The 14324-nt window shown below is 35.8% G+C and overlaps 2 protein-coding genes across 2 annotated transcripts; both read left to right on the forward strand.

Annotated features, from left to right (window-relative positions):
* Window positions 1-1730: 1730 nt before the first annotated feature.
* Window positions 1731-11470, forward strand: LOC110812173 (serine/threonine-protein phosphatase PP1 isozyme 2). Its single transcript, XM_022038870.2, has 4 exons — window positions 1731-2366; window positions 9124-9683; window positions 9750-9969; window positions 11114-11470. Exons 1-3 carry the CDS (start codon window positions 2165-2167, stop codon window positions 9921-9923), a joined length of 936 nt encoding a protein of 311 aa, XP_021894562.2. The 5' UTR covers window positions 1731-2164; the 3' UTR covers window positions 9924-9969; window positions 11114-11470.
* Window positions 11471-12127: 657 nt separating this feature from the next.
* Window positions 12128-13575, forward strand: LOC110812190 (Proline-rich extensin-like family protein). The gene has a single exon (XM_022038892.2). The coding sequence runs from the start codon at window positions 12279-12281 to the stop codon at window positions 13350-13352; it is 1074 nt and encodes a 357-aa protein (XP_021894584.2). The 5' UTR covers window positions 12128-12278; the 3' UTR covers window positions 13353-13575.
* Window positions 13576-14324: the final 749 nt, after the last annotated feature.

Genomic DNA, 14324 nt, shown 5'->3' on the forward strand with positions numbered 1-14324 from the left:
ATCCGCTACCGAACTTATTCCAATTTAATGAGCATTTTAATATTATGTCTTGAAAAATACTCAAAATTCAACATTCTTTAGCACGAGATTTTGAGTCTCTTGTGTCTTTCACCTCACCACCAAATATTTTAAAGTTGAATCTTATTTTATAAATATTATATCTATCTAATATAATATATGATAAATGTAAAATATTAAAATATTTCTATTGATCAACCACGATATATAAATTCGAATCGAATATTTAATTATTTCGATTTAAAAGATCTAAATAATATTATATATATTAATTATAAAAAAAATATGAATAATTAAATTTATTTCTCAATTCAATAAAAATTCAATTAAATAAATAAGATCTTAAATGGAATGTAACGATTTAGGGATCCATATATAAATATAGTAGTTATCTAAATATGTTCGAATTTTTTTTATAATGTATTTTTATAAAATTAATAAATTTTGTTTTTATTCATTTTTTTTAAATGTGTAGCTACTTATTTTTATTTATTTTTAATAGCGAATTCTATTAAAAATTTAATTTTTTATTTTATTTTACTACTTATAATATTTTTCATATAATTTTACAATTTAAAATTTAATGATCATTTATTTAACTATATTTATTGTTGTAAAAATATCATGATTATTATTATTTTTTAAATTAGGAAATTTGATTGTGCATAAAGCAAATAATGTTAAATGTAATTATTGATATAAACGATTTTGTACAAAAATTATAACTATCCCATTTGTTTGACAAAAAATGTGAACTAACAAAAATTTATAAAATAACATTTTATTTAATTTCATCATTTTAAAATATCACATACGTATTATATTTGAATTAAAAAAATAAATTTCTTAAAATGCATCAATTCGTGTTAATAATTATATTTTTTTAACGGTCTCTTTTATAAAATATTATTACTAAAATAATTATGTGTTACATTTTAAAAAAAATAATTGCAAAACATTATTATTTCGTATCTGATAAAAATACTGAAATATTTATTATATTGTATGAAATAAATATAATAATTATTTAAAAACTTTTAAATATTAATTTTTGAGTGAAATTAGGTTTTTTATGAAGAAATAATAATTATAAAGTATTATCAAATAATATATCTATTTTTAATAATAATAAAATTTTAAACTATATTTTATTTGAATTTTAACAAATTATTTTAATCTATATTTTATATAATGAATATTTATACTAAATAAAAAAAAGTTGATCTTGTTATTTAGCTGATTTACAATAAAATTAAGAATTGAAAAAAATGATATATAATAAAATTTGAAAGAAATTAAAAATGGAGAATTTAATTATATTTTATCAGAAAAAATAATAAATTATAGTAAAAATAAAATAATTGAGCTTTTATATATATTTTCTGAAATAATAAATATTTTTTAAAAAAATTATCAATTAATGTAAAAACTCGTACTCGAATAAACACCAAAAAGATGAAAATTCTTAATATTGGACGAAAGGCTGCTGGTCTGTGTTTTTGGTCGGAAGCTAAGAATCTAAGATTGAATTCTTATTTTTATAAAGAATTAAAAATTATATATATATATATATATATATACATACACACATATACTGTAAAACAAGAAAAAACATAGTGGCATTTCTGAATTTAAAGTGGAAAATCAAGGGCTTTTATTTAATGAAGCTCACAAGATGTTATTTTTACCGAATAATTTACAGGCACATAGATGTCTCCGCCCCATCGGAGTTGCAGTCACCTTCACCGTCTCTTTGCTTTTTCATCCTCTGATTTATTGTGAAATTTAGTTATTTATTTATTTATTTTTAATCTTTCTGTGTTAACCGCACTACATAGATATGTATAATTAATATATATAATAATTTAATTCAACATAAAAACCAGCCACATTCTCTTTATTATCTCCTCCCGAAAGAACCCCACTAACCCAAATTCAAAACGCACCCCCTCCAAAAATTTATTAGAGAAAAAGGAGCATAGAAAGATTAAGCGGAAAAAAAGACAAGAACCCACGACAAAAAGTCGGTTTCTTGTTGATAATCTCTGGTTTTCTTTGAGGAGGGAGGGGGAGATCGTTTTGAAGATTGGATTTCAGGTTTTTGTTTTGTTTCTGTTCTTTTTTAGGGGGAGGGCCTGGTTTTTGAATGGCGCAACAAGGGCAGGGAGGTATGGACCCTGCCGTTTTGGATGATATTATATGTCGTTTATTGGAGTACAGGAACGCGAGGCCAGGAAAGCAAGTGCAGCTCAACGAAAACGAGATCCGTCAACTTTGTACTGTTTCAAAGGAAATCTTTCTTCAACAGCCCAACCTTCTCGAACTCGAAGCACCCATTAAGATCTGCGGTACATTCTCATCCGAAATTTGTAGCATTTGGCTTCTTTTGTCTTGTGTTCTTAATATTTTTGCACATTGTTTTTGGTTTTCCTTTGCGATCTGGTCGTTGTGGGTTTTGGTTGTATGGGGTTAAGAGACAGATTTACAGACAAATTTTTGGGGAATAATTCATGGGTTTGAGTGATATTATTATTATTATTATTATTTTACTTGTCAGAATAATGGAAAAGGGAGCTTTGCAATTCAAGTTTTGTGATTGTCTAGATGGAATGTATAAGATTACTGTGTTCTCACCCTTTTTCTTGGTTAGGACGACGTCTATTTTGAATGATTGATGTTTTGAATGTCCTTTCAATTATTCCAGCTTTCTGAGAGGTGGCTGTTTCCAAATCTTATGACACCTGTTATCTTGTATGCTCCATAGCTCTAATCCTTTTGTCAGGGTTAGTTTTAATCCCTCAGAGCCATTAGCAAAAATGGTATTGCTGCGAACCCGGTTTTGTTACTTCATGTCTATGCACTTGAAGTTAAAAAAGAAAAGAGGGGAGTTTATTGAAGAGAAGCGGACTTATTTTGTGGGGAAGATGACGGGGGTCTAGTGAATTCTCAGAAGAATAAGGTGAACTTAAGTTTGGAAGAAATTGAGTGGGTTTGCTATTGGTTTTTTGTTTTGAACTCGTGGTATGAGCTAGGAGTTGCACTAAGAACTAAATTTGTCAAAAAAACCGTTGTGGGGGTGGCATGATGAACTTTTGGATGGTTATTATGTAATGGTTCTAATGGACTCCTTATGGTGTCATTACAACTTTTAAAGCGAGTGCAGATTTATATGTGCATGTTTCTAGTGAAATTTCTCTAGTGCATTAGGTCTTTGAAGATTTTAAGGAAGGAAGATGAAGATTTTCGAGAGGAGAAGAATTTCTTCTTTGATTTTCCTTGCCTTACAAAATAAGGAGGGTGCCTTTATATAGGCACATGTCATCCGAAATATATCCTAACAGAATGAAGGAAAAGAAAAAAAAAATGAATATTGTGGTAGCGGGCATCCCCACCTATCCACAACAAATTTACACAAAATTACAAAACTATCATTTCATGATTTTTTACACTCCCCCTCAATTTAAGTGACATAGATATTGAGTAATTCTAGATTGGATGCAATATTATTAAACGCCCCTTTTGGTAGTGCCTTTGTGAGTATGTTTGCAGTCTGTTGACTGGTTGGAACATATAGTAGTGTTATGGCCTGATCTTCAATTTTTTCCATGATGAAGTGTTGATCAATCTCAACATGCTTGGTTCTATCATGGTACACAAGATTTTTTGTTATGCTAATGGTTGATTGATTATCACACTAGAGTTTCATAGGGGTAGGAACTGAGAATCTTAGTTCAAGTAGTATTTTTTTCAACCATACTCTTTCATATATTTCATGAGCAAGTGATCGTAATTCAAATTCAGCACTGCTTCTTGATACAACAGATTGTTTCTTGTTACGCTAAGTGACTAGATTGCCCCACATATATGTACAATAGCCACATGTGGATCTCCTATTGGTTACTGATTCTGCCCAGTCTACATCAGTGAAAATTTCAATGTCCTTGTTCATTGTTTTTTGAAAGAATAATCCATGTCCTGGTGTCATTTTTATGTATATCAGAATCCGGTATATCGCACTCATGTGTTCTTTAGTAGGTTGAGACATGAATTGGCTCACAGTACTCACTGCAAAACTGATGTCAAGTCTTGTGTGAGCTAAGTAGATAAGCTTGCCTACAAGTCTCTGATACCTTTATCTATCAACAGGTTTACTATCAGTTTTAGATCTACTTTAGCATTTGACTTCATAGATGTTTCTGTAGGTTTACAATCAAGCATACCTGTCTCTTTTAGGAGATTCAGGACATATTTCCGTTGTGATACAGAGATTTCTTTTTTAGACCGAGTTATTTCCATTTGAAAAAAATACTTGAGTATCTCAAGATTTTTGATTTCAAATTTTTGCCTAGAAAGCTTGTGAGTCTCTGAATTTCTTCAACATGATCACCAGTCAGGATAATATCATCAGCATACACAATCAGAATAGCTCTTTTGCTTGTGACCCTGTGTTTGATAAATAATGTATGATCGGACTGGCACTGTTCATATCCCATATGTTTCACTATCTTGGTGAATCTATCAAACCATGCCCTCGAGGACTGCTTGAGACCATAAAGTACATTTTTTAGTTTACATACCTTTTGTGGGTTCATTTCAAGTCCTGGTGGAACTTTCATATACACATCTTCTTCTAAATCGCCATTGAGAAAAACATTTTTCACATTAAGTTGATAAAGAGGCCAATTAAGATTTGAGACTAATGAGAATAGTACCCGAATAGTGTTGTGCTTGGCAACTAGGGCAAATGTCTTCTGATAATCAATCTCTTATGACTGAGTAAAACCTTTAGCAATAAGGTGGGTTTTGTGTCGATTCACACTTCCATCTGGATTATACTTTGTAGTGAAGATCCATTTGCATCCTACTGGGGTTTTTCCTGAAGGCAGTTCAGTTAACTCCCATGTCTCATTCTTTTCAAGTGCTTTGATTTTCTCTTGGATTCCAACTTTACATTCTGGAAACTTGAGTGCTTCATGAATTGTTTTTGGTTCCATGGTGTTGCTGTATAGTTTGCTCACAAGTGCATGATTTGTTAAAAACAGTTTACCATATGAGACAGAATCCTGTATGGGATGCATGGTGCAAGAACGAACACCTTTTCGTAAAATAATAGGTAACTCAGTATCAATATCAGTTGATGAGTCAGAGATTTCATTACCTGCTATATTCTGAATGTCTGGTCCAGGAGTTGATTCATGACAATGCATAGTTGGTTCAGATACTTTACCATCTTGAGTCCTATTCCTCCTAGTGTAAACACGTAACTCACTCTTTACAGGCAATGTACTATCAGTTTCTGTGACAAGTTCAAACTCTCTTGTAGTTTTAGGGATCGGTTCAGTTGCTGGAGAAGGTGTATTTGTCAAAGAGATATATAGAGGTGTGTTCACATCCCACAATTGATATTTCTGAGTGAAATTCTCTCCCTGAATATTAAGAGTGGGATAAAAGAGTTGGTTTTCAAAAAATGTTACATTCATAGTGTTGTAAAATCAACGGGTACTTGGGAGAGAATATTTGTATCCTTTCTGATTTGATGAGTATCCAACAAATACATATTTAAGGGTCCTTGGATCTAATTTTCCCCTAAGATGAGCTTGATATGAACATAATCAGAGCAGCTAAAGACTTTAAACAGGACTATGGTTAGAATGTGAGATTTAAGGAAGGCTTGAAGGAGAGTTTCGTAGGGTGTTTTATGTTTGAGTATACGGGAAGACATCTTGTTGATCAAGTAGGTGGCGGTGAAGATAGCGTCTCCCTAAAGATATTTGGGAATATGTGTAGTAAACATAAGTGATCGAGCAACTTAAAGGATATTTCTATTTTTTCTTTCGGATATACCATTTTACTATGGGGTGTAAACACATGAACTTTGGTGGATAATGCCTTGATCAGTAAGGTATTTTCCCAGGGTGGATTCAAATATTTGCATCCATTGTCTGATTTCAACACTTGTATTGTGGTGTGAAATTAGTTTTGAATCATAGTGTTGACTTTCTATAATATTTGGTCAACTTCAGATTTTTTTTTCATAAGAAAAACTCAAGTAATTTTAGTGTGATCATAAATGAAGGATATAAACCATTTTGTATCAGTAATATTTTTTGCCTGTGATGATCCCCATACATCATTATGGATTAATGCAAAAGGTTTTGAGGGTTTATATGTCAAATTTGGAAAGGAATTTCGAATATGTTTAGATAATTGACATATTTCACACTGAAATAAAAATGGACTTTTATTTTTGAATAAAACATAAAATAGTTGTTTCAAATACAAAAGGTTTGGGTGTGCTAATCGGTAATGCCATAACATGATAGAGTAGTCATCATTTGAACATTTTAGAGAAATTAAATTAGCACATGCTACATTTGAAATTTGTCCATTTGAAGGAGGTGTTTCAACTGGTAGAAAGTAATAGTCCTAACTCTAACCTAACACTGCTAATCGTCTTTCCCGAGACCAAGTCCTGAAATACACAAAGATCAGTGTCAAATTTAACAGCATAGTTCATGTCTCTAGATAGTTTGCTCACAGATAACAGATTGTAATCCAAATTGGGTACATAGAGAACTAAATGTAGTGTCAAACATGGTGATATATCAGTTGAGCCAATTCCTACCACTCGAGAATTTGTTCCATTAGCAATTTTTATAAAAAATACCTTCTTATGCTCACTGTATCAGTGAAGCAGTGAACAATCTCCTGTCATATGGTCAGATGCCCCTGAATCCATAATCCACATTTGCTTGTTTGTGGAATAGGCAGATAAATCAAGTAGGGAATTACCTATTTGTGCAATTGAAGCATTACCAAGAAGGCCCTTTTGTGAAAACATCTTTAGGAGGGCCTCCATCTATTCTGAACTGAAGGGAGCGCTGTCAGGTTGAGTGTTTGGTGTATCATCCGAGGTTGCTAGATTTCCGTGATGAATTTCTGGTCTGATGGGCTTCTTCTCTCCTGGTTTTCCATGAAGCTTCCTGCATTTCTCACGAAAATGACCTGGTATTTTGCAGAATTCACACCGTGACCGTCCTCTCTTTCCTCGAAAATCAATGACCCGGGTGGTAGTGCCGAGATGTTCTCACTCAGTTGAGTGACCCAGGTGGTGAGTGTCGAGGCGTTCTCACTCAGTTGAGCGAGCTAGGTTTCTCCCATCATCACCTTTTTCTGGCTCTCCTCGCAGCAAATCTAGAAAAAAATTTCTCGAATACTCAACAAAGGTTTTGTGCTTAACACTCGTCCTCTTACGTCATCCAGAGTTTTGTTCAGCCCCATTAGAAACTTAAATATACTCTTCTGTTCAACAATCGTTTTGAACTTCTTTGCATCTTTCGTACAGTTCCATTTGTGTTCTTCGAAAATATCAAGCTGTTGTCAAATTACGAATGAGAGAATTATAATACTGGGTAACAGACATCTCACCTTGTTGTAGCTCATGGAGGATGGATTCAATCTCGAAGATGACCGACGTGTTATCCCGACTAGAGTAGAACTCTCGTGTAGCTTCCCAGACTTCGTACGCAGTCTCATAGAGTAAAAAGTTCTCTCCAATCTCAGAAATTATGGAGTTTACTAGCCATGACATGACCATGTTATTTTCAATCTTCCAGGCTTGCGCATTTTGGTCATGTGCTGGTGGAGGTGTGATTTCGCCAGTCAAGTATTCATCACGCCTTTTTCCTCGGATGAACAGCAGCACTGACGAAGACCATTACAGATAGTTGTTGCTGTTGAGTTTGTGGCCAGTGATGAACGATGAAGACTGTTCCACCAGTCCGATGTTGATGGGTGTAGGTAGATAAGCACCCGAGAGTACTTCGGGTGGAGAGGAATTTTGCTCATCCGCAGCCATTTGAGGATTTGGTCCAGTCGGATTGAAGCTTCTAGATTAGAGATGCTCTAATACCTTGAAGATTTTTGGGAAGGAAGATGAAGATTTTCTAGAGGAGAAGAATTCATTCTCTGATTTTCTCTGTCTTACAAAATAAGGAGGGTGCCTTTATATAGGCACCTGACACCCGAAATATATCCTAATAAAATGAAGGAACAGAAGAAAAAAAAAAGAATATTGTGGTAGCACGCATCCTCATCTATCCACAACAAATTCACACAAAATTACAAAATTCCAAAATATCGTGGCAGTGAATTGTATTTTAAATTATCATATCTCTTCAGATTGAGCTTTCTGTTATGGGTTATTAGGAATGAAATAGAGTGAGAACCTCTCCATGTTGGTTCTGGAGCAACCAACGGTGAGATTTATCAATTGAACTTTTTAAGAGTGAAGCAGAAAAGGGTGTACTAAGACTTGCAGTTGGTTTGACGTTGATTCAACTCTCATTGCCAATCCATAGTAAAATAAACATAAGAAATGCTGAAGGGCTGTAACTTAAACTAGGCCATGTTAATGACATTGCCACTGTATAGCTTCAATATTGGGTCCGCTGTTAAACATATGGTATACTACTGTTCCCCAATTTTGTGCCTAAGTAACTCCTGCATTTGAACTGGAATGCAAGACAGAAGAACCCAATTGGATATGGCAAAAAAGACCTGTTAAAAGATAATGCATGAAGGCTAATGCAATTAGTTTTGCATAGAGGCTTTGTTGAGTTTTCTTGATTTAAGGATATTTAGCCAAAGCGAGAAACTCTTGGACAACTAGTTAGATCTTAATATTTTTAGCTCATGCTTTGAACACATGGAACTTATTGGAGCAATATATATTTGAGGACTACTTATATAAATGTCTATCAAACAAAACATCTTTATCCATTTATCAATTTGAACTTTCAAAAATGTGGTTCAGTTGTAGTTTAGAATTTATATTTGAGAACATGGTTGTTCTTGGTTATCTCTCTGTATCCTTTTGTGGTTCTATTATGTCCACTTCATTCTTAACACAATGTGGGTATAAATAGTGGCTTTATTACATTTTTAACTTTCACTTCTTGTACATAAAACAGAAGTTTGATTAGGAATTTGGATTAAGTATGCATTTTGTCTGCTGTCACTGAAAGTCTTTCTGTAGTTTCTTCGATAAGAAATATCATTTTTTTTTTAGTGTTACTAACCTTTGTGCTCTTTCTGCATTTCCAGGTGACATTCATGGGCAATATTCTGATCTATTGAGGCTCTTTGAGTATGGTGGCTTCCCTCCTAATGCAAACTATTTGTTCTTGGGGGACTATGTGGATCGTGGCAAGCAGAGTTTGGAAACTATTTGCCTTCTGCTTGCCTATAAAATAAAATATCCTGAGAACTTTTTCCTCTTAAGAGGAAATCATGAATGTGCCTCCATTAATCGTATTTATGGATTTTATGATGAATGTAAAAGACGGTTCAACGTGAGACTCTGGAAAACCTTTACAGATTGTTTTAATTGTCTTCCTGTGGCCGCGCTAATAGATGACAAAATTTTGTGTATGCACGGTGGCCTTTCCCCTGACCTAGCACACTTGGATCAGATTAGGAACCTAACACGTCCAACTGATGTTCCAGATTCAGGTTTGCTTTGTGACTTACTTTGGTCAGATCCTAGCAGAGAGTTCAAAGGCTGGCAAATGAACGATCGTGGAGTCTCTTTTACATTTGGGCCAGATAAGGTGTCAGAGTTTTTAATGAAGAATGATATGGACCTTATTTGTCGTGCCCATCAGGTTAATAATTTTTGCGTCCGTTAAATTCTGATTTATCAAACAACTAACTGGGTCATATTTTTCCAGGTTGTTGAGGATGGATATGAATTCTTTGCTGACAGACAGCTTGTTACCATATTTTCTGCACCCAACTACTGTGGTGAATTTGACAATGCTGGGGCAATGATGAGTGTTGATGAAAGCTTAATGTGCTCTTTTCAAATTCTTAAGCCTGCAGATAAAAAGTCTAGATTCTTCTGAACAAGAAACCTGATTGTTGTGCTCCTTTCTGCATTGAATTTCTGATGTAAGTTCTGTGGGATTACTACTATGCATGTTTGTGCATGTAATGTCTTAGCTTTTCCATTCAACTATGTGATTTCTCAACTCTGATTCATGCTGGCAGCCATCCATTAGGTTATGGTCGTGATGTTACTCTTGGCTGATATATTTTTTTTCTTCGCGTTGCGTAGTTGTGTCACCTCATAGGAGTAAGCACTACCATCCTGGCCAAAGTACGGTGGCACTGCTTTAGGGTGATTAATAGGAAATATGTAGTTTATTATTACTCCAATACCAAAGCAATGTGTATTTCAATGTGAAGTAGTAGAGGAAAACCTTGCTGATTGGTTAATCAGAGAAATCCCCCGCCTTTCTTTACCAGTGTTGTTTCCATTGGTAGAAGAATAGCATAGCATAACCGTCAACTCCATATTTACTTCCTATAGTATTATTGACCCACCAATAATAGCAATGGCACTAAACGACTATTAATAAGTTGGTGATGCATTCACTCGTGCATCCCAAATACCCTGTGAAAATGTAATCATTAAAATTTATAAATTAATTATGTTCATATGTCAAATCAAACCAAACCAATCCAGTTCCATCCCATCTCAGTTATCGTCTTGATCATCTTTTAACTCCTTAAGCATCTGCATCCCCATTAGATCCATTATTGGCCATGACCTCTTCTCTTTTTCTGCTCCACAACTTGGACATAATTGTAGATGTATGGATTGACTTGGATAGATTTAGGGGAATTATGTCACTGTTACTTCTGTATGCAGATTGAACTTTGGTGCATTGCCTGGGAATTTAATCAGGTCTTGGATTTTCAGTGCTTGCAAATATCAAGTCACTTCTGGAAATTTGTCCAACTCCAGTGTAATGATTTGGTGATACGGTGATGACACACCATCCTCTTTGTTGCATTCTAATATTGCCTAGAATGGAGAGAGTTCATTTATTTTGATGGAATGTCGCGAACTAGTACAATTTTGTCGATATGCTAATATGATTGTTTCCTGAAAATTATTTCCTCTGGATGATACGTGCCTATACTTCTTCCGACTTGGTCTTATCATCCTAAATTTTTGTGTTCAAATCTGGGTTTCAGTCCCTGATGATTACATTGACATGCTCACGCCTTTGTTCTTGTTGTGATCCAGGGAAAAGATACATGAAGGGGAAAAGTGGTTCTGTAAGTTCCATCATGATCAAGCAGTTGCAAATCACAAAGTTATTGCATTCGGCGCTTTGATTCCTTAAGAGTTATTTGCTGAAGATAGTGGGTTTTGGAGGAGGGTTTTTTTTCTCAAACTTCCAAGTTTGGAGCTAACTCCTTCTAGGATAGCAGCAAAGGCTGGAATTTATATTCTTTCTTTGAATTGAAGTTTTTGGTTTTTTCTATCTTTTTCTCCCGGAAACTATGATGTGGCCCATGTATATACTCTGTTTTTCTTTTGTGTAAAATATTGCACTACGGATTTATGAAGGATTTCTGTTAATCATAAGCAATTTTCTTATCCTACTCAGTGAGAGGATTTTGAGGGTGAGCCATTGGTACTGCGTTGAGGTCACTGTTTCAGAAATTTTGGCAGGTGGGTGAGATCTGCAACTGCCGTTTGGAGTTTAGATATACTTACTAGCATGATTGTTATTTAAACTTCTTCATTAGGGCTTCAAGGCTTTATCATGACCTAGGTCCTGGCCCTCCCCTCTGGAATGGAGTTTAGCTAGTGACTTCCATGTGTTTGATGAAGAATTATTTTTATGGTATCAATCACGTCTTTTCCAGATGTGTGTGTGTTTTCAGGTTTCAACTAATTAGTTAATTGGTCCCTAAACGAACATTTCAAGTTTTTTGTGATGTTAATTGTATAATTATATTCAGAAATTAAAAATGAATATTATATATTTAAATTAAGATTGACCTCACGTATATGTATATGGATACGTATATGTTTATATATAATGTCAGATATATATATATAGAAGGAAAAAATTGTTCAAAAGACAATGCTATTACCAGATATATCCACACGCACGTGTATATCCTGACGTCTTGCTCAAATCGCAAATGTCAAATTTACAGGTGATTTAAAGCCAAAAATGTTTCCATTTTTGGAAGGTTTCTTACGGCATGCATGTTGAACTTTTTATAAACAGGTGGGGAGGTGGAAGATGATACAAGTAGTTCGTCTCTGCATGTTGTCGGTGGAACGTGATAACAGCTCTGCACCCTCGTCGGTGCAATATGTTTTTAACAGTAGAATCTCCTATTTATACCCAACTTCTTCTCTCTCTGCGTATCAACACCTTAAGTAATCGGTCATGGCGAAGGTGAAGGTGAAGATGAAGATGAAGATGAAGATGCCTGTGCTTGGGCTGGGCGTGAGGATTTTGCTGCTGCTAGTGTTGGCGTCAGCTGGAGTTGGAAGGTATGGGGTTTGCGGTGATGAAGGTGGAGAGGAAGGGAGAATGGTGGATGAGTTTTATCCGACATTGAAGGCTAATCATTATAGGGATCCACCTTCCGTATATCCGTCACCACCTACTCATGGCCGTCCACCTCCCACTCATGGCCGTCCTCCGCCAACTCACGGTCATCCACCACCGGCTCACGGTCATCCACCACCAACTCTGTATCCGCCGCCAACTCAGCAACCACCACCAACTCTGCATCCGCCGCCAATTCAGTATCCGCCGCCAACTCGGTATCCTCCGCCAACTCAGTACCCACCACCTACGCAGCACCCACCACCTACGCAGCATCCACCACCTACGCAGCATCCACCACCAACTCAGTATCCACCACCTACGCAGCATCCACCACCAACACAGTATCCACCACCTACTCACGGACGTCCGCCACCTACTCAGCGTCCACCACCAATTCAGTATCCACCACCTACCCACGGACGTCCGCCACCTACCCACCGTCCACCACCTACTCACGGACGTCCGCCACCTACCCACCGTCCACCACCTACTCACGGACGTCCGCCACCTACTCACCGTCCGCCACCTATTCAGTATCCACCACCTACTCACCGTCCACCACCCACTCAGTATCCACCACCCACCCACGGCCGTCCACCACCGACCCATGGGCACCCTCCACCTACTCACGGCCGACCACCTCCAACCCACGGGCGCCCTCCACCAACCCATGGCCGTCCACCACCAACTTACGGACGTCCTCCACCAACTCAGTATCCACCACCCACCCACGGTCGTCCTCCACCAACCCACGGGCGTCCACCACCGACTCACGGTCGTCCTCCACCGATCCAATATCCACCTCCTTATGGTCGTACACCACCAACTCACGGATATCCACCGCCAACTCGGTATCCATCGCCACCACCATATGGAAGGACACGTCCAATTGAGACTTCTGCATAATCTTTAGGATAATCACCACAAGCCAACCACACCACTTAGACTAGAGTGCTCGTATGTATGTATATGCACGTAGCACATGTATCTAGAAGTTCCGCCGACGTCGTTTCGTGAAGTGTAATGAACTCTCCACGGAGATGTGTGGTAGTTCTGTGACTACTCTTGCAAATATATTATGGCGCCGCCAATATATGAATAACACAGAAACTGTGTACCTTTCGAGTAACTGCGTGCATGTAAAGGATTTTCCCACTGTATTGAACTTTCTCCTTATTTCATTAAAGAACAAATAACGTGAATTATATATATATATATATATATGAATATTAATCAGGAACAAGAAAACTTTTTTTTTTAAAAAGAAAATCATGGTCGCCAATGAAAGGTTCTTCTTCCCTTTGTCTCGTGCGTGCCAAAAACATGCGCAGATTTTCCAGAGACTGTCTATTGTGTTATGATTAAAAAAAAAAACATAAATTTTTCCTTAATAATGAATAATTGAATGAACAGTTATAAAATTTAAACCTCATTACAGCATTTTAAAAGTTTAAGCACCTTAAAAGATTTATGTCCTTATAGATAATGTTCTTGAATTTTAAAATTTTGATGATGTTGGTAACGCACTTCATTTTAATATCTTGTTTTCCTTTTTTGAAAAAAACTAATGAACTCGTTATTTAAATTTTTTTAAAAAAATCACTACTAATTGAAAACGATAAATTCTGAGTTAAAAATATTATAGCGTGCATGAACGAGTCAGATATTTTTTTCTATTCCTTTCTTTGGCGCTACTGGGTTATCACGAATTGAATCAGGGATCTCGTATGTGAAGTAAATCATCGCAGCTACAATCAAACAAATTAAAAGAAAATCAATACATTCTTTTTTTAAAACGATTCGTCCTTCACGAACGAAACGTATATACATATCTAATAAAAAATAAATAAATTATTATTATTTTTATATTCAAATTCT

The sequence above is a fragment of the Carica papaya genome, chromosome 2 (genome assembly GCF_054855325.1).
Source record: "Carica papaya isolate Zhongbai chromosome 2, ASM5485532v1, whole genome shotgun sequence".
NCBI classification, from domain to species: domain Eukaryota; kingdom Viridiplantae; phylum Streptophyta; class Magnoliopsida; order Brassicales; family Caricaceae; genus Carica; species Carica papaya.